Source organism: Arvicanthis niloticus, chromosome 3, assembly GCF_011762505.2.
Source record: "Arvicanthis niloticus isolate mArvNil1 chromosome 3, mArvNil1.pat.X, whole genome shotgun sequence".
NCBI classification, from domain to species: Eukaryota; Metazoa; Chordata; class Mammalia; order Rodentia; family Muridae; genus Arvicanthis; species Arvicanthis niloticus.
The window spans coordinates 86,521,216-86,547,127 of NC_047660.1; the positions used below are offsets into that span (position 1 = coordinate 86,521,216).

The following is a 25,912-nucleotide window of genomic DNA, read 5'->3' on the forward strand; positions in this document are numbered from 1 at the left end:
GCTCAGTGAAGGAAGAATGTGGACACACATCGGGTAGATAAGGGGGTACTATATCATGCCAGGGGCACAGGGGGACATGAAGCTTAACTGCTGATATGTGGATGGGGTGGTGGAACCCAGAAATCCCTACAGAGGCTGGCACCTTTCCTGAGCTATCTAAGGCCCTCAACATTGCTGCTTCTTCAGGGGACCCATCTCAGTCGCCTATACTGCCTGACTTGGGCTAGACCCTTCTGGTTCCAGAATCACGGGCTCTAGAAACTCACATGTGTGTCCCTGTATGGAAACATCTCAAACATGTGTATACACCAACCTAAAACAGCAAGGGAATCCAAGCTTCCAAAAGCCTGGCATGTGTCTTCCATCACTGTGTGCAGAGGCAGCTGGGACCTTCTTCCTTTCACAGCGGTTCACAGCAACGTTGCTCAATGGCTCTCGAGTTTTCAAATCAGCTCTGGTAAGTAGCTGCCTTCCCAGGGCAGAGCTGCCTTCCTCCTCTCTGCTTACCAGCCCAGATCCATCCCTGCCCGTGCCACAAGAAAGAGAGATGACAACTCTGTTTGGAGAATAAAGAACACTGGAGCCAGGGGTGGGGACTTTGAACATTTCACATCATGGAACCACCCTTAAAGAGGCCATTCTGCGACCTCAGTGGCCCAACAGCAGTGTCTGAGCTGGAGCATGTGAGACCTTGGCTCCTCCCCAAGGCACATGAGACAGCTTTCCTCTCCTGGTTCTGAAGTGGACTTCTGGCATCAGGCTCTGGGGTCATCTTGTGCATGCAGAGTGACATGGACAGGGAAGCTGCCTATGGCTTCTTCTTGCTGGGTGGCCTGTGTGTGGTGTGGGGACGGAACCTCTTATGTGGACTGCCCGGGACCCAGGCAACTGTGGCTTGCATGTCCTGCCGCTGGTGTGGGGGCAGTGTTGGCTGCCAGTTTGCTCTGGGCTTGTGCTATAGGCCTCTGCATGGACCAGTTGGAACTGGACACAGAATTAGTGCCTGAGGATGGTAAGGCAGCCAGTACAGAAGGCCCAGGTGAAGCAGGACTGGCCTGAAGACTGGGACATTAAAACCTGACCCTTCAGAAAGAAAAACATTCCGCAAGGTTTCCTTGGATTTGAAGTCACCATGAAGCTGTTTTCATGAGGGCTGAAAGCTCTGGGAGCCTTCCTGGAACCAGGTGACTCCCAGAGGCAGCAGCCTCACACTGAAAGGTGGCTAGGAGCTAGCTCAGTTAAGGGGTGGTATAAGAAGCACTGTACTGAGGGACATTCAAAAAAGAGTAGGAAATTCCCAAAAATGAGCTTCTTGGAAGCTAGTTGGGAATAGTCCTCCTGCCCCTTGGCAACTAGCATCTCCTAGCCCTCGTGGGAGCATAGCCTCTCACCCCATGAGAGTTGATAGTCACTCTGCTGTCACAACAACTGTCATTTAAGCAAATTATCTAGGTGCTTGGGAACGTTTCCCTCTAGCACACGGAACTCATACCTGCTTCCTGGGACTGTGACCATGACCCAAGGGTCCAGCATTACAAGGTGGTTAAAGAAGGATCTAGACACAGTCCACCCCGGGGAATGGGGGTGGCTGTTTTCCTGTCCTTTGCTAAACTTATTGCACTGCTAATTATATAAAGTAAGAAGAAGGGCTGTGTGTGGGATTCCTTCTTTCTGTGATTAAGGTCTAGCCAACCTCAAGAAGCTACAGCCTTGTTTACTTTCAAACCCTACCTCGGAGTTTCCAAGCTATGTGACAGCCACAGCCCAGACGTTTGCAGCTAGTGATGTGATCCTCAGGGCAGGCCTGGGCAGTGCCTGGGTGGGGCCTGGGAGTCACAGGAGAGGCCCAGAGCCAAGCGGAGCCTGAGGTGGCAGTGAGGGAGTGCTGGGTGGGGCTGGACCTGTGTACACAACCACACCTACTAACCGGGAGATGTGTCCAGTCACTGAGTAGAGGCCAACTAGTGTTTCTTCATCTCCCTGGGAAAAGCAGCAGACAGGAGACAGGATGGCCTGGTGGAAAGCCTGGGTAAGTTGGAATGATCTGAAGAGATGGGTCCCTACTTTATGTTGGGGGTCCAGGGGATGCAGAAATGGTAAAAGCCAAACCTGCTAGGCCAAGTCCTGATGAGGAAGCTGGGAGAGAAAAAATGCCTGCCCGTGCTTAGAAAAGTTAAGGTTTGAAAAGCAAGACAGTTAAAAAATAAAACAAAACAAAAAAAAGTTTATTTTTTTTTCTTAAATGTGAAGGGGAAGCTAAAGGATTTGAGAGTCCAGAGGGAGACTTCTAGAGGGAAAAAGCCACTGAAGTGATTCTGTGGAATGTGTGCAATGTGTGAGTTTGTGCCTGGAGATTCTCCAGCAGGCTGCTCCTTGCAGAGGTAGCAGTATGTGAAAGGCGCTCGAGGGCCCAGGAGGTTGGCTTTGGGGAAAACCTCACTCTGTTTGAGCATTTGAATGTTCTGAGTAAGTTGGATCTAGATCTGGAGAAGGGGCCAGGGTAGGAGGAACATCAAGGGACTTGAGTAACAGGCTAAAGGGCTGGAACTCGACTTTTGAACAGTAGGGAACCACTTTAAACTAGGGAATACTCTGGGTGAACACATAGCCATTGAAGGGACCCATCAATACCAACAGCTCAAAGTATGAAAGGTAATAGACTCGTACCAGAGAGCACCTAGTGTAGTTTTTCAAAACTGGGAGGAGGGAGAGTTGGCAGCTGGACTCAGCTCACTGGAGCCGTGTACAGCTGAAACACCTCTTGGGCAGACACAAGGCTACATGTGCTATGTACCTTCCTCATCTCGGCTGGGGCTCTTTCAGAGGGAAAGCTGAGGTTCTGGGGCACCAGGTAGCTTGCTCAGGTCCCTTGGGCAGCTTAGACAAGAGAAAGCCCAAAGTCTCTGCAGGAGCCCCCAGGCTCCTTGTAGGCAGAAGACTTGTAGGCAGAAGAAGTTGATCCAGCTTCAGGAAAATCTTTGTTGCTGTGACATGACCTAGAGAGAAGCTGTAGGTGTAGATGCCCCAGGGGCTCCAGACAGATAGGACCAACTAGAAGGTGAGAAGAGATGAACTATCATCCTGACCCTCAGGGAAAGCAGCCAGAGCAGTGGCTGGGTATTGTTCTATAGCAGCTGGAGGCAATATGCCTTGTGCAGGTGCACACAGCAGGGAGCTCTAAGTGTTGCACAGTTCCTAAAGTCAGGTGCTGGCCATAATAGCCTGATGCTAGGCCCTACACTCCATAGGGCAGGGGAAAGGGCCATCCTCTTGATGACCTGATTAGATTGGCAAGATGATGCTGGTACTCTCATACCTTCTGTATGGGGACACTTGTATAGGCATCTCTCGCCAGTGTCACTGGAGCCTTTAGCAAGTCTGTAAGACGGGTGGCTTTACACACAAGGGAGGAAACAGACTCCAGTACACTAGACAGGCACCACAGCTGCCACACGGGTAAGTGTTTAGGTCTGGGCAACCTGAGTCCAGATGCACTCAGTCATCCAGGATTGTTGACCCTTGGGAGAGCTGACTCCAGGCAGCAAGGTCTCTGTATCTGTCCAGGCTACCAGTGACAACCAAATGTCCCCTGAGTACAAAGCTGAATTAGGTACAGGACTGGAGAGGTCAGAAGAGTGACAGAGAGTGCCTGCCTTCAGAACTGGTTCCCCCTTTGTGGCCCTCTTGAGGAGGTAGCCAGTGAAGGGATCAAATGAAAGTTCCTGCATGCCCATAGCAGGTGTTCTAGACACAGCATCCAGAACTGCCTGAATTGCCTTTTGCCTGTGTCTGTCTGGACTCACCAGCCTCAGGGTAGCTCCATCAGAAGCCTGAGGCTGACATACAGGGGCTGGGATAGGTGCCTCCTAATCTCCATCTAGGCAAGTATCCCATCTTTGGCACCCAGAACGTTGCTTTCTATAGACCCTTAGCAAGGGCTCTCAATGTGGTGATATCTGAGCCACCCCTGGGGCTTGCTGACAAATATGGGTCCCTGAATGGTGTGGGGGACACTCCTCAATGACTAGGTTTCTGACACTAATTCGGATCAGGCAGCAAAGTGAGGAAGTGAGAACTTAAATGCTCCCCACCTCACACTCCACAGAAAACCCACATGTCTATGGGTGAGGCTCTCTGCAGTGAAACATTCCAATAAAACCCAGTGTCTGGAAAAGTGTGAATCATCTGTAAAGTGGGGGAGGTAGACAGATCTTAGGTTCTGAATCAGGCTGTGGGTGAAGTGCCAGCTTACTAGCTATTTTGCCAAGCCCAGGCTCCTAGTCTGTAAAATGGAGCGTTAGCACCTAATTCCACGGCTGGAGAAGGCGACAAGCTGAGCGACATGTTTAATGTGCTTTACAGAGAATGCTCAAATAGACTTCTAGTTAGTAGCAACACATGACCTCAGAAGCAAGGAGTGTGTGTGTGTGTGTGTGTGTGTGTGTGTGTGTGTACAGTGGGGCAGCATCTGACTCGCTGGAGAAACTTTCCCCAGGAATTATTTCTAACCATTCCTGTTATAAAACATGGTGTAATAAATGGACAGGAAGCTCTATTTCTGGAAATAGAAAATCAACCAAAGGATACAGAAAGATGTCTTATTCCTTTCTCAGAAGCAGGATCCTTAAGGATATGCCATCTGTGGGAACCTGTTGTGTATTTTCAGGGTCTAACCTGAGGCTTGAGTGGAAGGATGGATAGACAGTGTAGGGAGAAAAGGAAAGCTAGGTGGGGGATGCTTAAAGGGAAACTAAGAGGAAAGGAAGGGAATGGGGGAGGAGAGAGGAAGGAAAGAAGGCAGCAGGCATGATGGGAAAGGGCAGGCAGATGGTGAAAGGACCATGTAGCTTGGGTGGAGAATTTGAACAGTTGAGTGAATGGTTGAAAACAGATGGGGGGATGGGGACGAACAGAAGAGCTGTGTGAACAAGTGAGTGGACGACCAGGATGGGTTTGTCTAAACTCCATCTGAAGGATCCAGGTCTCCCTCATTCAGTCCTATCCTCAATTCCCCCGACTCTTTACCACCCCTTCCCCGAAAACACAGAAGGGCCCTGCATCTTAAACATCTGATAATTTACACAGAACACACATATAAGTGGCCCTTGCATGTGTCCTGGATTTGAGGCTTGTAAGACAAAGGTCTGGGTATTTTGATTATCAAGTTTATTGCATAATCCATAGAACATCCTACAGGCCTTTCTAAACTTAACCCTCTGCCCAATATGATCCCGTGGTCTTGCAAACTACCTGAGTTTTGGAGATGCTCAGCTTGTCCCCTGGCCCTCTGAAATTCCCACACTTCACCACAGGAAAGACCAGAATAGGCTTAGAGCCTTCCTCACAAGCAGAAAACCATGTCCAGGTGCCATATCTAAACACAAAGCCACTCCTTATTAATTCATTTCCACTCATCCTGCTGTACACGGCACTGAAGAGAGCTGTATGTGACCAGTCTGCGATCTGCTATCAGCCAAAAGGTAGTTTCTTTTTACAAGCTCGGGTCCCAGCTGCACCAGTCTATTAGATAAGGTGTTAGTACAGTCAGCCACTGCCCTGCAAGGCTCCATCTGGTCTCAGAGACCAGGGGAAGTCCTTAGCCTAACAGGGTAGACTACATGACAAGCCAGGGGCGCTCCTGTGTTTTCCTTTATTTTCCTTTCCTATATTTTCCATGATGAGCAGGCCTGTTTGTCTTGCAGGTTGAACAGGAGGGTGTCAGCGTGAAGGGTAGTTCTCTTTTCAACCCAGACCCTGATGCAGAGACCCTCTACAAAGCCATGAAGGGGATTGGTGAGTTACCACCTGTGGCCTGTCCACTGGGGTCTCACATACACACATCCTCAAAAAGTGGATACCAAAGACAGGCAAAGATGGTGCCCCCATTTTATTTTACATGACTCCATTATCTACGACATCACGCTAGTTCTGAGGTGGGTGGCTGTTCCTTCCTAAGTGACAATGGCAGGGAAGGCCATCAGTCTGAGATTTCTCACTTGTAAAATAGCTACCAGGACTCTGAACTCACTGGTTCCCTTCTGCTTCACAGCATAGACACACACTTCCCAATCCATCAGAAGAAGATGGATTGGCACTGGGCCTGCTGTGGGCATGGGATGGGAGTTTAGGTATGGTGCTGAGGTCAGGGCTATCAGCCACATGGATCCTGCAACTGGTCCTCTCCCCCGTGCTGGTTGACCAACTGCTTCCTGCCCCTCACATAACCGTAAGTGGGAAAGGACCGGTTTATGCTAGGACTTGCTCTTACTCCAGGTAGGAGTTACCTCTCAGCTGGCTCTGCCCCATGAGTCAGGACACTAAAGAGAACTGCCGTTCCCAGAGGGACCTAGACTGCATCCTCACACCCACTGCCTCCTGTGGAAACTTTGGTATTGTCCCATTTCCTATATGAGCAAGTGCAGGCTCTAGGAGATGAACCTACTTGTCCATGACCTTCCAGGTGGGATCTCAGACCCAATAGTCTGGACTTTTCTGTGATATTCCTTTTTCTGTGATATTCCTAATGTGACCAACACAAGGGAAAGACTTAGGACATCTTCCTTGGGCATGCTTCAAAAGCCCACAGCTGGTGTCCAAAGCTCTCTGTCCTTGGTTGCTATGCTATAAAGTCAAGCCTGAGACACACCCAACGCTATGTAAGTTGGAGATGGGGAACCAAGAGGTGAGCTACCTGGGTGTCTTGTTTATACCATGGAGACCGGGCATTTGCGGCTTGTCAGGTGTCCTCTCCCTAGTCTTTTCTGATGGCCCCCAGAGGTAGAGGGGATTCTCATACTGTACAATCCTGCAGGAACCAATGAGCAGGCCATCATAGACGTGCTCACCAAGAGGAGCAACTCGCAGAGGCAGCAGATCGCCAAGTCCTTCAAGGCTCAGTTTGGAAAGGTAAGGAGGGTGGGTGCTGAAGACCGGGCAGCTCCTCTCAGGATGGAGACCTGTGCATAGGGGACATTGTTTAAAACAATACTTTCATTCATCTGTGGTCATGTTTCCCTGGCTGTTCTGTTTTTTTTCTGGCACGCCCACTTATAGCTCCCAAGCCCCAGCCTAGCATTAGCCTTGCATGGTCTAGCCCCATTTCTTCCCCGTTCTCTCTCGCTGTAGTCTGGGTTATCCCTCAGGATCAAGCCTCTCTCCAGCATTATCTGTCCCACTACCTGAACTGACCTTCCTCTTCCCTGCTCCCTGGCAATGCACGCCAGGCTCCCTTCTGTGTCACAGCATAGGCAGGCACATGCTGCTCACAGTAGAGTTACGTGTATACTCCTCCTCTGCCTCTGGATACTCTGGGGGCACTCTGGCTGCTCACAGCCCTTAGCACAGAACCAGAAGTTTGGAGACACATGCTGAATGCTGGAAGTTTGTGCATAGACATGAGGGTGCCTGGAGTGTCTCCCTCTAAGTGTCCCCAAGTGAAACCATATGTAACTCCTTTCCCTTGCCCCTCCAAGCTACACATTATCCTCTGTGTTCAACATCAGAGAGGTTGAGTAATTTCCTAAGGTTCCAGAGCTCTCAAGTGACAGGTCTGACAGCCCTGTACAAATCAGTTGGGTGTAACCTAGTGGCATCTTGTAGACATGTGTGCCCTTAGGAAGAGACAGGTGTGAGATGGAATCTTGGCATCTTTCTTTCCCTTCCTCCTCTCTTCCCTCTCCCCTCTTTCCCTCTCCTCACTGAATCTCTTAATGATAAGTTAAGCATGATGACCACCCTCTGATCTTACAGTCCTAAAATCAATGGCAATCCTATTTCCTTGAGTTTAGAATGTGCCCAGTATTAGACTGTGCTGAGCTGTCACGAATCCGTGTCACCACAAAAATAAGACAGAGTCCATGTGGGAAGGAAGAAAGAGTCCGAAAGCCAGACCTCACCTGCTGCCTTCACTCCAGTAGGATTAGAAGATAAGTCATCTCATTCTTCTTTTTGCCTGTCTTAGGACCTCACTGAGACCTTAAAGTCAGAGCTGAGTGGCAAATTCGAGAGACTCATCGTGGCCCTCATGTACCCGCCATACAGATACGAGGCCAAGGAGCTGCACGATGCCATGAAGGTACTCTGCTTTGCCATAAATTAGGATGGCCACGTGGGCCCTGACGGACCTAATGAGCCTGCAGCCTGCTCCAGCAGCCACCCAGCAGTGGGGCTGGCCAGTCACAGTGAAGGTCTAGATCAGTACTTCTTAGAATAGGGTTGGACCAGCAGGAGTGCAGAAGAATCAGAAGTCCATCTCTGCAATCCGAGCACTGCCCGTTGGCCGTCCTTTGCTTCACCACTCCTATTACACTCACAGATTAGGTGGTACTGGAGACCCAGAAGCCACAAGCATTTCCACTGAAAGGATTCTCAGTGCGATCTATGCCAGGCATTTTGCAGCTGTGACCTCTAAGGTCACATTTACAGTAGGGATGCCTCACTATCTTCATTGACAGATGAGTATGCTTATGAGTAGGAAGGTGGAGCCACCTAGGTGTGAGACCACCCAGCTAAAGAAGGAGAGTTGAGGTAGCTTGTCCCCAGTGGCTGTCCCAAGAAACAATGGTGGGGATTCAGTGTCACCCTCCAACAGAAGAGGGCAGAAGAGGCAGTGACCAAAGCTTCTGAGGAGACAGTGCAGGCAGAGCAAGAGACAGTGCAAGAGCAGAGCATTCCAGAACATAGAGGTTTCTGTCCCCAGGGCTTAGGAACCAAAGAAGGAGTCATCATTGAGATCCTGGCTTCTCGGACCAAGAACCAGCTGAGAGAGATAATGAAGGCATATGAGGAAGGTAAGGGCTTGCAAAGGCGGTGGGGTGGAAACCTACAAATGGCCTACGTTTTGGCAATCTGACAGGGAAAAGGAGTCAGGAAGTTCCCAAGGGAACTCAGCCAGGGTGGACAGGATCCTTTGGAAGGTCTTTTGAGATGAGTCCAACAAGTGCCAGGTGCCAAATCCTGTGCCCAACAGTGATTGAGCATGGCTCAGACATGGGGAGAGAGATGTGTGCCCAGCTAAGCTCATATCACATAATGCTGTGGCAGTGCTGGGGAAGAGAGGCAGCAGTAGACAAGAGTACTTTGTTGGCTGTACATGGGCTGACCCAGAACACTAGAGAGGGTCATCTGCTAGGTCCTCATTATGCTAGGGGAGCCCCACTGGCCAACTCTCCCACATAGTATTGCATAGCTTGCCAAGCAAGCAAAGGCCAGCCAGTCCTCCATGTTGTACTTCTGGCCAAGGCTCTGGCTTTGCTCAACCTGGCAATAAAATGGTCTCAATCTGCAGGCTCTCTGTTCTCTGGCTTGCTTGCACATTAGTGTCAACATCTGAATCATTACCTAAATAGATGCCTGCCATTTGAACATCTAAATGGTGTGCACACTTTCTGTGCCAAGAACTTGTGGCACAGAAAGAAGTGTGGGAAGAGAAGTGTGGGAAGCAAGTCTGGAGGAGGAAAGTGGTCCCTGACATGTCATGGGTCACTCAGTGTCCATTCCCTCTGGTTCTGTTTTCCTGCAGACTACGGATCTACCTTGGAAGAAGACATCCAAGGAGATACAAGTGGCTATCTGGAGCGGATTTTGGTGTGTCTCCTGCAGGTAACACAACCCAGGCTCCAGGACTCTGTGGCTTAGAGATCCAGAGAGATCCATCCCAACACAGCCCTCAAGTCATGACTCTGAGTGAGAGCTGGGCTATGGGGAAACCCAAGTGGTCTAGGGGTACCATCTGTGTCTCATCATGTTAGGAGGGTCCTCCCTGAGAGCCTCATGCCCCTCTTTCTTCAGCCTTTGAGTGGCCCCATGCCAGGCTCTGCTCACTAGCTTGGCTCACTAAATCCACCATTCCAATGAAGTAGCTCGTCTACTCTCATGGTACAAATGCCAACAACGAGGCTTGGTGAGGATGGCTGGCTTGCATGTCTCATGGACAAGAAGCAATAGTCCTTCCCTACCTGCCCTCTGCGGCCCACTGTCCTCTCAGCCCAGTGTTCCGAGTCCTGACCTGCCTTACAGAGTGATTTTTCTCTGATCCTAGGGCAGCAGAGATGATGTGAGCGGCTATGTGGATCCAGGACTGGTCCTTCAAGATGCACAGGTGAAACTGTACCTTGGCCTTACCACCTGAACTCTGATCCCCTTTGCCAAGGAGAGCTTTCTTTAATACAGACCCGACTCTACAGCCTCCACCATGTGGTGACTAAGGAGGAAAGTGGGATATGTGGAAAACTCAGCAGAAGACAAGAAAAATGGAGAAGCTGGGAAAGGAAGAGCTAAGACTCCCAGGCAGAGCAAGCCTCTCTGAGCCTGGAGCTGGCTCATGTGCACATCTCTGTGTATCTATTGGTCGAGTGCTTATTACTGAGTGCTCCCAGAGTCGATGGGGGGAGGAGAGTTTTCTAAAGTAGCTGATGGCCAGGACAGAGGAGAGCCTTAAACCAACACCATGGGAGGAACAGGAGCTCAGGACTATAAGCCGCTATGTTGGGCTGTCCAAGTGGATGGACAGCCCCAGCTCTGGGGTGCTAGAATTTTTCCTCACCTCTACCTCCTCCTATCCCAATTCTAGGACCTTCATGCAGCAGGTGAGAAGATTCTTGGAACTGATGAGATGAAGTTCATCACCATCCTGTGCACACGCAGTGCCACTCACCTGATGAGAGGTATGAGGCAGAGGTGGGAAACGCAGGGGTGCGTGGCCACCCTAGCCATGTGGCCTCTCCCTTTGTGTGGAAGGTCTGATGTGTAGTCTTATGTGGCTTAGACTTGGGGAGAGACATGGAGACCTTGATTCTTCCCCTGTGCCAAGAGGGAGGCAGAGATGTGCTCGTACTGCACTCAGGTGCCGCGTGTAATCTATGTGTCCCTCATGTGGATCCTTCTCTCCATAGTGTTCGAGGAATATGAAAAAATAGCCAACAAGAGCATTGAGGATAGCATCAAGAGTGAGACCCATGGTTCGCTGGAGGAGGCCATGCTCACTGTGGGTAAGAGGGGGGCTTGGCTCTCCACACATTAGCATCCACAGCCCAGGAAAGTGATAGCAAATGACTGGATCTCTATTCGAGGAACGTCCCCTGCTCCCAATGCTCTAAACCCATACCCTTCAGCCCAGGTCTCTGGGACAGCAACAGCCCAAAAGTCTCAGTGTGGCCTGCCAGGAACTACTCTTTGTGCTGTCTACTCAATTCCCCATGTGGCTCGAAGTGTGTGTTTGTATGTAAGTGTCTGTGGACATGTGAGTGTTGCCACATGACTTCCGGTCCAGGACCCAGGCTTACCCTCAGATACTACTCAGAGAGTATTCTGCTTCTGCCCTGTAGCCCTGCTCAAAGCCACCTTTCTGCACCTAATCCAGGTACAAGCCCCCACCTTAGTTGCTAACCAAAGAAGATAGTATATGGTTTGAGTCCCAACCAAGAGGAACATAGAAACCTTATCCTGCAGCAGAAGACCTAATCCATTTACAGTAACCTGTTCGTAGCACATCTTGGGTCTAAAGCTGAAACCATATGGAAAGAGTCATGGTTGAGTAGAGACCTGAGCCAGGCAGAAGGACTATCCCTATACCATCTCACATAATGGAGCTGAGATGAGGGCTTCAAGGCCAGGCAGTTATCGCTACCCCAGGCTTGCCTCTGTGTGGCGGCCAGTAGCCAAGGCCTCCTCCCTCTATCCCTATGTGTCCAGTGGCTATTAACATCTGAGGGTTCCAGGCCAGCTTTGACAACTGTGGTAAAGTTTATTCGGTTTATCAGTTTATTCGATGTTGCAAGAGCTAGACCTGCCCTGTTGTCACCTAGAATTCTATCCATAGATCCTAAATAATAATGCAGCAAAGGTGTGGGGAACCCACACTGATGGGCAGGCAGTTCCTGGTCATTTTCTTCTTAAAGCCTCAGTCACCCTCATGGCACAGGTGTGTCAGAAGGTTGAGTAACAAAGTCATACAGTGTCACGACAGACTTTACACACATTCCTACCTCCCACAAAGCCCACCCACACTCATAGGCTTGGGTTAAAATACCATCTCCCAAAGCAGATGCCACAGTCCATAAATGGTACATCTATGGAGAGGAAAATTTGGGGTCCACACTCCAGACCAGGGATTCCTGATGCCTTAGTCCTCAAAGCTAAGTTTCTTTTGTTACATGAAAATTCAAAATGTGAGTCCCCACTCACAGGGCACTCTGAGACACATAGCCACTGCTCTGTGCCAACCTATATGCAGCTGAGTAACCAGATTCTTAAAGTAAACACATCTTGGATGTGACAGCTTAGTGACGTCCTCTAGCAGACCTGACTTAGTGACTTCAGATGAGTCCCACAGGTGTCCAGTGCATTTCACATCTCACTTTTTTCCCTGCCCATTCTGGGCATTTGGAGCTGTGCCCACTCCCCCAGGCTCTGCTCCTTGCCCCACTCTCTCTGCCTCACACAAAGCCTTTGTTTTGAAGCTAAGTGCCACACAAAGAAACATGCCAACCCTTACACAATACTAACCCTTAACGCCCTCACGAACACATAAACAAATACAAGTGTATGCCATGAAGCCTACACCCTCCTACCATTAATAGAGTTTTCTGTTTGCCAGTGAAATGCACCCGGAACATCCACAGCTACTTTGCAGAGAGACTCTACTACGCCATGAAGGTAACTGTGCTGGCTGCTGCCTCCTCCATAGTCAGCCCTATATGACGTCAGATGTACAACAAGGGTACTCAGAGCCCCTGCCATCTGAAGACTGGGGTCTCTCTTGGTCTAATCTCTCATGCATCAGAAGGACTTGCTTTCTTAGAGGGTAAACTAAGCTTAGGAGAGGGAAGCCACATCCTCTGAAGGTACATTTGAGCAAGTGCATTGACAAGTGTTCACTGAAGGCTCACGGAATCTTGACATCAGCTCTGCATGGTCCATATCACCATTGCCATGTGAAGTGTGGTGAGACCAAGGCTTGTGCAAGGTCACACCCCTCCTAAATGGCAGAGCCATGCATCAATCTCAGGCCCATTAGCTTGTGCTTTTTATTGTACTATACCTCCTCACTGAGAACAATAGGAAGGCATGGCTGGAACCCCAACCCCCTTGACATGGACAGACTCTGGGGACATTGTCACATTTGGCATGTCAGTTTTCCTACCCATGATCAGGTGCTAAGTTCAGATTTCCTGTTGCCTACAAGGCTGCCCTGGCCTCAGAAACAGATGGCCATGTTGCTCTTCCAGAGGAGAATTATTGGCATCTGGAATTAAACTGGAAGAGAGGCATTTAAAGTAATTCTCAGGGACTAATGTCAGTGCCCAGCTTCTCTAGTACATGATGCTGGCACCATCTAAAGTAAGAATCATACCATCAACCCTAAGCCCTCTGGACACATCTGCCCCATGAAGGAGAGAGGGTGCTATTTCATCCTGCTTGTGGGACAGCCAGTTGAGTAACATTGCAGTGATGCTACTCAAAGAAAGTCTTCCTGGAGTAGTGACTGTTTTGTGACTAGAGTCTGATGCAGTAAATCAAATGCATACTGCAACTCGAGGCATCGGGCTTCTAATAAGAAAAGGCACAGCCAGTGAATGAGGAGATTGAGAAAGAGGACCTCTTTGTCATGGGCTGTGGATGCAGCTCCGTTCTAGAATACTCGCCTAGCATGCACAAATCCTTGGGTTCAATCGTAGCACCACCAAAGAATAAAAACACTTAGAAAAAAAAAAAAAAAAACTGGGAGTCAGGCAGTGGTGGCGCATGCCTTTAATCCCAGCACTTGGGAGGCAGAGGCAGGCAGATTTCTGAGTTCGGGGCCAGCCTGGTCTACAGAGTGAGTTCAAGGCCAGCCTGGGCTACACAGAGAAACCCTGTCTCGAAAAAACAACAACAACAACAAAAAAAAAACCTGTGTCACAAAAGTCCCCCTCTTGATGTGCTCCACACTGAATCAAGGTTCATTCCTACACTTCTGGTTCTTTACAAATCCCTACACAGGTTGGTCCATCCTTACAGAGGTAGATAGAAAATGTGAAACACGATGGCTGACTGTCACTGTCTTATCCAGGGAGCAGGGACACGTGATGGGACACTGATAAGGAACATTGTTTCCAGAAGTGAGATTGACTTAAATCTTATCAAGGGTCAGTTTCAGAAGATGTATGGCAAGACTCTCAGCAGCATGATCATGGTAAGGCACAAATTCCCAACTTTACTGCCAGCTTGTGATGCAGACATTCTTAGGATGTGAGATGCCATGACTGATGTCACAGGTGACCATCCCTTCCCAGAGGGCATCTCACACTTGCACCAGTTACCATATGGTACAGAGACCAGGAAGGAGAGATGTGTGACTATGGGTGTATCTGGGGAGCATGTGGAGACTAAAGAAACACAGAGGGCTGCCCTTGTCTCAGAAAGTGGCTTTACATTTGAGTTGTGGAGTACACCAATGCCTCACAAAAAGAACCATGTCTGAAGGGGCAATGAGAGAGAGTCATGTCATAGAAATCAGGGCTCCCTTTCAATCCTAGATCTAAGTGTTCCGAGCAGGGAAACTTTAGGCTCCAGTGGGTTGCCTACCTGCATTCCAGTTAGTGAAAGTCCCAGGGTATTAAGTGCAGAGGGATGGAACCCTGCTAGGACTGAGACAAACAGCTTGTCTACCAATTTCATTTTATTAACAATATCATTGCCCAAAGTCAAATCACAACAAGAATATCCCTTAGCCACTCAGTCAAGTGGCTAGTTCTTCCACCAGGGAGGATTGTCGACAACATTAGATAGGCAACTAATAGTTCACAATGAACCTCTGCATTTCCTAGTTCAGATAACCAAAGACCAAAAACATTCAGGAAAAAAAAATGCATCTGTACTGAACAAGCGCATACTATTTTTTCTTGTCATTATTCCCTGAACAATACAGTATGAGTACTTACATATTATCTGCATTGCATTTAATATTACAATCTAAAGATTGTTTAATGTATAAGAGGGTGTGCATAGGTTATATTCAAGACCAGCAGCATTTCCTATTGGGGATTTGAATGTATTCAGTTTAGTATCTGTGAAGTCTTAGAACCATTCTCCCATGGACACTGAGGGACAACTGTATATTTTTTTAAAACACTACTTTAAGAAATTTCAGGCAGAATGGCATCAGAGAGACAGGCAGTAAGACAGAGGAGTTGGAATTATTATTTGTTGTGTTTTAGACTTCACAACCAACTTGGTTAGGGGGTGGGAGATTAATCACAAGCCAACTTGGGCTACCACTAAGTCACCCACAAGGTGCACCTCATCACAGATGGCATTTTATCGATGAGAGAACATGTCTCACAGAGGTGAAAGGAGAGTCCGTATATGTTGACAGAGCTACAGTCTAGGCCTGCATGACCTAGACTGACCCATGCTCTGTGTTTAGATGTGATTCTGGGTTTCTTGCTTTCAGCCTTGCAGTAACAGGTGGTGAGTATATATGGCTCAGGTTGAATACATAAATGGCTCTGTACTCCTGGGTCCTGAGAGATGCATGAGGAAGGAGCCTAGAGCAGTTGACTGCATAAGGAAACCACCTTCAAGACTTCCTTGTCTAAGGGCTTAAGAGTGGATTTGTGTCTGTGACTCATTTCCCACAACCATCCCCCATCAGGCTGGACACAGAATCAAAAGAATAGTCTGAAACAAGGAGGACAGAGTGAGGGCATCACATAGAACTGTGGCTTAGAAACCCTTGAATGGACATGTCCCTCCCAAGGAACACAACTAGAAATGGAAACAGAAGAGTGGCCAACATCATAAAACCCTGTTCTAACCCCTCCCCCTTGTGCCTCCTCCCTCCAGGCCGACACCAGCGGTTACTACAAGACTGCCCTGCTGAACATCGTGGGCACTGACATCTGAAAATGTCAAAAAAATAAAACAAGGGCAAGAAGTGTGAGCACAGCCCCTGCAGCTTCAGCCCTGACCATGGGTGGGATAGGGCTAGGGGACACCTCATCTGGCTTTTAGTCTTCTGTCTCCTGGTTTCTGATGCTTCTCATCCAATGCTTCTGACCCAGAAGGTGCGACCAGCCTGGGTTTCCTTTTCACCTCTCCCCTGAGTCATTTCTAGGTACGTGTATAGTGCCCACCCTAGCATTACCACTGAGCAAACAGAAACATCAACATGAAGAAGCTTGCAGGAGCCTGTGGGTCATTCCTTCCCCTCACAAAAGCTCTTGGGCACAGGTCACACAGATGCCTTGACTCTGACCCATCTACTGAATCAGGGTCTTTGGAGGAGGAACCAAGGAACATGGATTTCTAGCAGTTCTCTTAGCTAATAAGCGTCATTATCAGGCAGCCAGTGAGCGTGTGGGAGTGAACCTCTATGAGAGAACACAGCCATGGGAACTGAGACAGAGCTCTACCAACTGGGACACTCATTTAACAGAAAATGTTAGACTCTAGGTGGAGAGAAATTCCTACACCATCCTAACAGCAAGAATTAGATTGGATTACAAATCCCTGTCCTGACCCAAGTGCACTGTGGCCTGAGAGGCTCAGACTTGTGTAATCATTGGCTAAATCAGCTGCTCATTCCCTCCGTGCTAAAGCTTGCAGATTAGGAAGCCGCCCAACCCTGAACATCAATCCTATCCTCCGATCGTGGTCTCCAAACCTGAAGAACATGACAGAACTCTTCCTAACATTCGTTGGGCTTTCAGAATCATAAACATTTGTACTTCCAAGTAGTGTCTGTGGATTTGTTGGGGTACATTTGTGTGTACTGGGTGCGTAAACTAGAGTGTGTGCACTGGTGTGTGTGCAATGTTGTGTGTGTGCACTGGTATGTGTGTGCACTTGGGGTGGATGCTCTGATGTGTGTGTGCACTGGTGTGTGTGTTCACTGGTGTGTGTGTGTGTGTGTGCACTGGGTGGTGCACTGGGGTGGAGAGCATGCTAACTGACTGGGAGGTCAGTGGTTGACATCCATTTGTCTTCTTCCATTTCTTCACAACCTTAATTTTGTTTTGTTTTGTTTTGTTTTGTTTTGTTTTGTTTTGTTTTGTTTTGTTTTGTTTGAGACATGTTTTCTCCATGTCATCCTGGTGGTCAGATTTCCTTTTACCTCTATATCTCCTCTGACCCTTGATTCCAAGTTCCCTTTATTCCTACAGAACTAAGTCAGATATGCGTGAAGTCTCTTCTCCCTTCATGCAAGCCTAGAAGAGAATCCGTTTTCACAACTTTAGTTGTTGCCCAGCTCTGTTTCTCTATGACCATGGGTTCTCTCTGCTTATGGTCTAGCCAGGACTCTGTACCGAGAAAGGTTTGTCCTGGTGCACTTGCTCCTTAGCTTTCTCAGAGGGATAACCAGATACATGACACAAACAACTTAAAACAAGAAAGCTGTGTTTAGGTCCATGGTTTCAAAGGGTTTGGTCCATGGCTATTGGGTCTACATGAACTTGGGCAGAGCATCCTTAGTGGCAGGAGCTTTATGTCAGAGAAGGTTCTAGCATCACAGCCAGCAGAGCGAGAGAGGAAGGGGTCAGATATCACCAAAGACCCTCTCCTTGTGACTTACCTCCTCCAGCTGCACCCTGTCTCCTAACCTTTCAAGAACATCCCAAAATGCACTACCAACTTAGGACCAGGCTTTCAACACATGGGCCCTTGGGAGAAGTTCAGATTCAAAACCAACTACATCTAACATACATTTGGCACTCAGTGAATGGTTTCTAAAGAAAGGCAAGTAAAGGTAAAGAATTACAGGGCAGAACATCTCACTGGTATAAAAGGTGGGCAATTTTTAATGGTCTCAGATTCTGTGGCTTCTTTGTGGGTCCTCAGCCAACCCTGGTAAACAGTAGGTCAGAGGCAGATCTAAGGGAAGATGGTAGCTGCTCTCAACTGGTTTGACCACAAACCATTTCTAAGTCAGCCACTGTTGGAACCAAGAAGACTATACCCCACAACTAGTCACAGGAGGCAGAGGAGCAGTAACCAGGGCAAGAGCTTGGCACTGGTGCCATGCTGTGGGAAGGGTAAGGCTGGAGTGCTGGGCTTGGCCTATCTGATGCTTATTCTTTAGCCACAGAATGATTATCTTCCTGGAAGTTGAATACTTGGATAATTTCAGAATCCTCTTGGCAAGAAATAAAGAGGGGAAAGGAATTTGTGGTCAGCAATTCAATGTTATCTGAAATATGTGTTTTACATGGTGCTAGGTTTAAGGCTGGTCAGGAAGTGTCAAGGTGAACTTTGAACAACTAAAGGCTGACTTAGTACTTGTCAGGTAGACAGAGCAGGAGAGAACATTCCATTCTGGGAAAAAGGAATGCAAACAGCAAAAGGGACTGCTCTGTCCCAGACATGCTAAAGGAATGATGTGTTAGAGCCTACAGAGATGAGAGTCAAAGATAAAGACAGACGTGTTAGAGGCAAGTCAGCCGAGGTTCAATCTGCTACTGGCTGAGAAGCTCAGAGGGTTCTCATGTATGGTGGGGTACCCTGGCAGGAATACACAAGAGAGTACCTGATGCTGGCTTGGGAAAGATATGGACAACAGTTATGGCCACCCTGCAGCAGAAAGGCTGAAGCAATTGCTATGTGTGTAGCCTAACACTTTGGGGACCCAAGTCAATTACATAGGAAGCTGGTCTTAATCCTTATAGAAAGTGTTTAGAATGTGTTATGGTGCCCCAAGCCTGTGCACTTCTGTCCCCTTAGTGAAGAGCGGGCCCTGACAGCCATTGCTCTTACCAAGACTTTAAGTATCTGAAATTCATCTGTGAGCCTCAAGCCCAAGCCTGAGACTCTAAGCCCTTTCATGGCTTCTTCATGACATGAGATCAAAGTGGGCCCTGTCTGACACCTCAGCGGCCTGTGTTTGCCCTTATCATTACCATTTCTGGCTCTGGGCCTGGCCCTTGGACTATCATCTGATGGAATACCAAGAACATCAGCTTGGTTATTAGGGCTTGCCTACCTGTGTGATATGCTGGGAGCTAGACTCCTGTCAGTGTCTCTCAGCCCTGAATGCCCAGGATGTCCGATACTCAGTATTGAATGCACATAGTCCACTCAGTCTGCCTAGACCCTTCAATAACTCCCTACGGCCCCAACTTTGTAGCCACATCTTCCTCTCCAAAATTCAGTAACTCCTCTGTTCCCAGAATACCTTGCTGTTGGAGCACATTATTTGGCCATGGTGAATTGTCACCTCCCACAGTTCCTCTTGGCTCTGCTGTCTTTGGCTCCTAGCCAGTAAGCGTCTCATCCTGAGCTCTTTCCTATCCTCTACCATAAGTTGGTCCTAAGGGAACAAGGAGAGGGCCTCTTGCAAATATTGAGGTCACCCTCCTCCGCCTTCTGGTATGACTATAATGACCCATCAAGTCTCCCTGTGTCCACAGCCAGCTGGCCTGGAAACATGCTCGCACAGTGCCCTCTAGCGGCTTCTTTTGACCACAAGAAAGGCTAAACGGATTAGCTCTGACTCCCACAGGCCTTTTCAGGAAGGAACTGGAGGGAACCCCTTGCCCCCCTCAGCACAGGCTTGGGATAGTTATGTGCTGTTATGTACCCCAGGTTCCTAGAGTTGCAGGCCTTAGAGTTGAGAAATCCATGTCTCCAATAAAATTTCAAAACCTCTTCACTGTACTGCAGTGACTCATAGGTCAGTGTTGACCTTCTTGCCCACCTTGTCCCCTAGGAAGTGGTCTGTCCTTACCACCTGGTTAAATAAACCAAAGCATTTCTACAATAAATCATACACTATGGGTTTTGGGGGATGATGGATTTGAGACAGGGTTTCTCAACCTTAGCTGTCCTGGAACTAACTCACTGGTCTTAAACTCATAGGAATCCACTTGCCTCTGTCTCCCAAGTGCTGGGATTATAGGCATGTGCTACCACCCAGCTAAAATAGACTATCTTTAATCTTGAGCTAGAAAAATAGTCTTAGGTGAGACAGGGAAGTAGTAACTCCAATAGAAAAATAATGATAAATTAGACTTCAAATTTTTCAACTTTATCAGTAAGAAAATCTATCAACAAATAGATGACTAGGAAATATATATATATATATATATATATATATATATATATATATATATATATATATATGACATATATATATGACATGTTTCCAGAGTATTTAAAAATTCTTGTAGCTCCATAACAAAGGGCCTAATTTAAAGCATGAAAAAGAAATAACTATGAGTAGCAACATAAAGTGTGTGTGCATTTAACACATTCAGTAAGACACATGTCTCATATTGCTACTAAAAAAATGAAATAATGTACACATTTGCAAAAGGTGTTTGGTCGCTTCTTATAACTTTTAAACAAATACTTTTCTGTGGGATCCACCAATCCCACTCTTGAGTTTTTAATGTGAAAGAAATAAAAATATATCCTTTTTTAAAAAAGAATTAGATGGTGATATTTAAAAAGAATTATTCATAAAAGATAAAAACCAGAAAGAATCCCAGTATCCATTTTCAAGGTGATGAATAAACAAATATGTGTATTTATACAATAAAATACTGACAGACAATAAAAAGTAAATAAGCTTTACAGACTGCACACAGGAGGAATTGGGGTGTTCCAGAGCAGGAGTGTATAAAGGAGGTATAAAGGAATATATGGTAGGCAACCCCATTTATGCAAAATGGTGAGTGAATGAGATTAGTACTTGCCTTGGGGACAGAATAGGAGTCAGCTGAGCAGACACTAATGCTCTCTCCGAAGTGCTAGAGCCATTCCAAATCTTAAAACAGGCGGGCAACAGAAAACTTTAGGCTTATGGATTTAGTTATATATAGATTATCCAACCATAAAAAATAAAGCTGCTATGAATATATACATGCAGACTATGCAGACTTTTGTGTGGATAAATGCCTGGTGAATGGGGTTTCTGAGTACTACTTGGTTTCCATATACATTTCTGAGGGTGTTCTTTTCATTGGGATTCCATTGAATCTGTAGGACAATTTGGGAACTACTGTCATCTTGACAGGAAGTGCCCCGAACCCTTGAACAGGGGGGTGTCTTTTCCTTTTCTCAAGTCTGCTTTAATTTCTATCCATGATGCCTATTTGGTTCTCAGTGTACAGGTCTTGCACTTTTATGCCTAAGTATGTTTCCAGTTCTAAATCCTATATTTATATTTAAATTTAGAGTGCGCATTGCTATTTTATAGAGATACAGTTGATTTATTTTTAAATTATTATTTATGTCTATATATGGTATATATTCTGATGTGTGCAGGTGCACACGTGTGTGCATGTGTGTGCATGTGTGTGGAGCCCAGATGTTGACCTCAAAGTCTTTCTCAACCAGTCTCCACCCTGATTTTTGATACTGAACACAAGGCTTGCCAATTCAACTAGACTAGATGGCTGGCAAGTCCCAGGGTTCCTTCTGTCTCTGCGTCCCCAGCGCTGGATTACAGACTTTTTATACACATGCTAGGGATTGAACTCAGACCCTTCCATAGCAAGCTCTGCATCACCTTCTATCGTCTCAGCTGCAAGACACAATTGATTTTTAATGCTGCTCTCACATCTACGGACTTGCTGGACTCAGTGGGAGGGCCATTGTGAGTGCCTGTGTGCAGGCACGTGCCACTACTCCTGGTGCTACTTTCCTATTGTTGCTTTGGATTTTACAGGAGAACATTTTAACTTAGACAAGTTGTATCCATCTAACGCAATGTTAATAATATAAGAGATGTTCCAATATTGCTCTGATCCCTTCCCTTTCCTCTCTGTTGCTGTTGTCAACAGATTACATCTTTGTGCACTGTAAGTTCATCAGCAACACTTTAGAGTTACTTATTTAGGAAGCTGTCTTCTGAATCAGACAGAGTATAAAATGAGTTATAAGTATACATTAGACCTTCCCCTAGAGGCATTGCAGGTGTGGCTGCTGTGTCACAACTGTGCCAGTAGATGGCAGAGGAGAGAGGTTATGTCTACCCTCAGTGTTCTGACCTATGAACATCTGAATTATTAGTAGTCTAACATTCCCTGAAAAAAAAAAAAACAAAAAACAAAAAACAAAAAACCAAGCCTAAGATGATCACTGGTCCAGCCTGGCACCAGGGTGCCCACACAGGGAGCTAATTTGAGACAACCAGCTATCCGGCATTGCATGGGCCCTGATGATATCCCAGGACGAGGAACAAGTTGGAGACTAGAAAACCCTACCTGAGGTTCTTGGGACCTGGGCAGGAGTGAGCGCAAGACAGATGACCCTCACATGGCAGTCCTCAGACATGCAAGGGCTAAGGGCCAAGCCCAAACGAAACGACCACCAGTCTGGCACCATGGGGCCCAGACAGGGACCTAGCCTGAGATGACCACCAGTCCAGAGCAGTACAGGCCTAGTGGAGCAGACCATGCCCAAGATGGCCCTTGCTCAGTGCCATAATGTACAAACAGGACATAGCACTCCTAAGACCATCCCAGACCATCAGAGACCCTAGGCCGGCACCGCTTAGAGGAACAAGTAAGTGGTGGAGAAATAGGAAAGAAAGAGAAACAAAAAGATTGGGGGGGAGGGGGGCGACAATGAAGAGAGGCAGAACTGAAGGGAAGTGAAGAACAGCCTGGTGTGAGTAGCCAGTAGGGGTCCAGGCCTGTGCTACCACAAGGGGGCCTCGTCCACGTCCTTGGCCCTGAGGCAGCAGGGATCTGTTACCACCAAAGGCTGGTGTTAACGTCTGAGGTCTGGGCAGAGCTGGCCCCATCCTTTGCCTGGGCATCCTGGGAGAGCAGAAGAGCTGACACCACCCTTAGCCAGCTGCAGTACTCCAGAGAGCCGGCCCAGTATTTCGGGCGTTGTGGGTTAGCAGACCCCAAAGGTGTGAGCATGCTAGAGCTGGTCTCACCAGTTGTCTTCAGTGATAGGGGCAGGGAGAGATGCCCTGCCCCTCACCCTTTACCACCTATAGCAGGCAGGAGGGCTGGGCCCAAAGTCATCAGACTCAGAGCTATACCTGTTCCACACCTACCGCAGCACTCCGGAGAGCTTGCCCTGCACTTCGCCTGGGCAGCATTACAGAGCTGGCCCTGGATGTGGGGGTTGTAAGTGAGCCCAGCCCTGAGGGTGTGAGCCCAGGAGAGGACCCCTGCCTCTTGTCTGCTATGTGGTAGAGCTGATGGAGAGATACTCTCTACCCTTGATGGTGAACTCATTCATAGTTGGTCGTCTAGACATTTATCTTTTTTCAAGGATGGTTTTCTAGACATAGAAGTCTTGGGTGCTGTCTTTTTTCCTACTCTGCTTTGACTATATGGCCCCTTTGCTTTCTGTCCTCCAAGGTTCTCATCAAGAAGCTGTAGTTAGTCGTACTGAAGTGCTCTTGGACATGGTAGTTTATTCTTCTAATGCCACTTTCAAGATTCTCTCTGGCTTTGACAGTTTGGGTTCTGTTCGGGAGTTTGTTTCTTTTTAATCAACCAAGTGCTTACTGGATTTCTTGAATATATAAATCAGTGTTTTGTGTCTAATTTGGGATATTGAAGGTGACTATCACTTTAAACATCCTTCCAGCTGTCTTCTGGTCTTTGCTCTCCGCAACTGTTGGTTTCTCCTCACTTTCCTTCCTGTTCCTTACGCTGTTTTCAACTCGCAGACCATTTTCTGTGTGCATTCTGAAATGGCATGCAACTTCTCACTTCAGAATTCTTGCTTTTTAAGCTCAGACTTGAATTTGGTTCTCTCTTTAGCTTTGTGTCTTGTTACTGAGATCTGCTCTCTGCTTAGAAAGTATGGCTGTCCTGGGCTTTGAGTCAAACACTTTTGAGTTTTCTTTTGTTCTTTTCCTGTGTTTATAGAGGATGATCTAAAGTCTTTGACAGTATGTCCAGTGTCTAGGCTTCCTCAGGGACAGTGTATACTGACCAATTATTATACTCATATTTTTTTCTCTGAAAATGGGTCATACTCTCCTGGGTTTTTTTTCACTTCTCATTATTTTTTTATTGAACAGAAGGTGCTTTAAGTAAAATAAAACTGACATCTCTAAAAATAAGACATGATCCTTCTCTATGATTTGTTGTTATTGCTGCTAGTGGTACATTTTGTTTTGTTTAGTGATTTTTCCTGAACCAGTTAATATTTGTCTAACTAGCTTGCTATAATATACCTAATAATAACCTGATCCTTTGTTATATGCATTCACAGAAATGGCTCCTCAGCTTAATGGCCAGCTAATGCTTACACAATGTTATCTTTAGATCCCACAGATTAGTGATCAGCAAAAGACTTCAAGAGGTATCGTTAGATCCCCTGTGCTCCTAAGTCCTTTCTTTGCTGAGAAAGGTTTTGTATGTTTTGCATGTATACAATGCACCGGCAAGAACCTGCCATTGCCTGAAAGTTAACCGGAGGTTAGCCCCTTGTTGACCCTTCTACCTTGTCAGGAATGTTAGAGCTTTTCAAAGGCATGGACAGATCTTGTTCTCCAATGTTTTCTTTTAAAATTTTGACATGTCTCTTATTAGATCCAATTCATCCTGGCCAGTGGCTGCAGTGTTAAACAAGTTTCATGAGTTGGTTTTCTGTGTTTCATTCATTTATTGTAGTTGATTTTTATTGAGACTGGGGTGTTTGTTTGCTTGTTTGGTTGATTGAATGATTGATTGAGTGTTTGTTTGGTTGGTTGGTTGGGTGGGTGGGTATTTGGTTGGTTGGTTAGGTGGGTGGGTGGGTGTTTGGTTGGTTGGGTGGGTGGGTGGGTGTTTGGTTAGTTGGGTGGATGGGTAGGTGGGTAGGTGGGTAGGTGGGTAGGTGGGTGCTTGGTTGGTTGGTTGGTTGGTTGGTTGGTTGGTTTTCCTACCACTGAACTACACAAATGCCCTCAGTATATTTGTGCTCTCCCAAATTAATCTCTGAACCACGCTAAGTGGGAAATCTTCTCAAATGGAGCTATTCCAGAGAACTGCAAGGCAGCTCACAATGTCATTTCCCCAAGTGGGAATTCACAGGGAGCGTGAGCCTGTCCTGTCTGCACCAGAGGTCTCAAGGCTTCTGTTGTCCTCAGCTGCCCTGTGAAGCTGTCTGCTTTCAAGTGGCCCAGAGGTTAAGAGCACTGGCTGCTCTTCCAGAGGTCCTGAGTTCAATTCCCAGCAACTACATGGTGGCTTATAACCATCTATAATGAGATCTGGTGTCCTCTTCTGGCCTGCAGGCATACATGCAGGTAGAAAAATGTACACATAATAAATAAATAAATCTTTTTTTAAAAATGAAATCACTAAATTGGCGAGTTAATGGATAGACCTAGAAAAGATTGTATTGAGTGAAGCAAGCCAACCCAGACCCAAACAACTACGTGTTCTCCCTCATCTGCAGTTTCTAGCTCCAATTCCTCAGATGTGAGTATACAGCATGAAGGAACTGCAGATGCCAGGAAGGTATAAAGGGACCATGGTGCCGGGTGTTTAGAAGGGGAAAGGCAGGACACAGGTGATATAGAGGAAAGAAAGAAAGAAAGAAAGAAAGAAAGAAAGAAAGAAAGAAAGAAAACTGGGGCTGAGATTCCAGCTGGAGAAGACAGAGGGAGGTCAAGGAGCAAGGGGTTAAATAACACCGAGGTTGCTTGATATAGTCTCATGAAGTCATAGTATTTTATATCATCTTAAATTATGCACAGTACATATAAGTGGATAGATATCTACACACACACACAGAGAGAGAGAGAGAGAGAGAGAGAGAGAGAGAGAGAGAGAGTTTTTAAAGAAAATAAAGCCACTTGGACTGACAATGCTCCCCCACAAGAACCATAGGCTCATAAAAACCCCAATTCCAGGCATGAGAAACCTCCTTCTGAACGGCTGGTCAAGGTCATCTAAGTGATTCCCAAAACAATATAGATTAGCACTGCAGCACTTAGCTGCCTCTCAGGGGTTGGAGGTGGCCCCTGATGCTG

The 25,912-nt window shown here is 47.1% G+C and overlaps 1 protein-coding gene and 1 non-coding gene across 2 annotated transcripts; both read left to right on the plus strand.

Moving 5' to 3' along the window:
* Positions 1-1,882: 1,882 nt before the first annotated feature.
* On the plus strand, positions 1,883-16,715 carry LOC117705464 (annexin A8). The gene is made up of 12 exons (XM_034498140.2): positions 1,883-2,029; positions 5,703-5,793; positions 6,812-6,906; positions 7,961-8,074; positions 8,699-8,789; positions 9,521-9,600; positions 10,040-10,099; positions 10,571-10,664; positions 10,893-10,988; positions 12,596-12,654; positions 14,051-14,173; positions 15,826-16,715. The coding sequence occupies exons 1-12, from the start codon at positions 2,009-2,011 to the stop codon at positions 15,883-15,885; spliced, it is 984 nt and encodes a 327-aa protein (XP_034354031.1). The 5' UTR covers positions 1,883-2,008; the 3' UTR covers positions 15,886-16,715.
* A 5,157-nt stretch (positions 16,716-21,872) lies between these two features.
* Positions 21,873-22,002, plus strand: LOC117706401 (small nucleolar RNA SNORA17). The gene has a single exon (XR_004606509.1). It is a non-coding gene; the product is annotated as a small nucleolar RNA SNORA17 (small nucleolar RNA).
* The last annotated feature ends 3,910 nt before the right edge of the window (positions 22,003-25,912 follow it).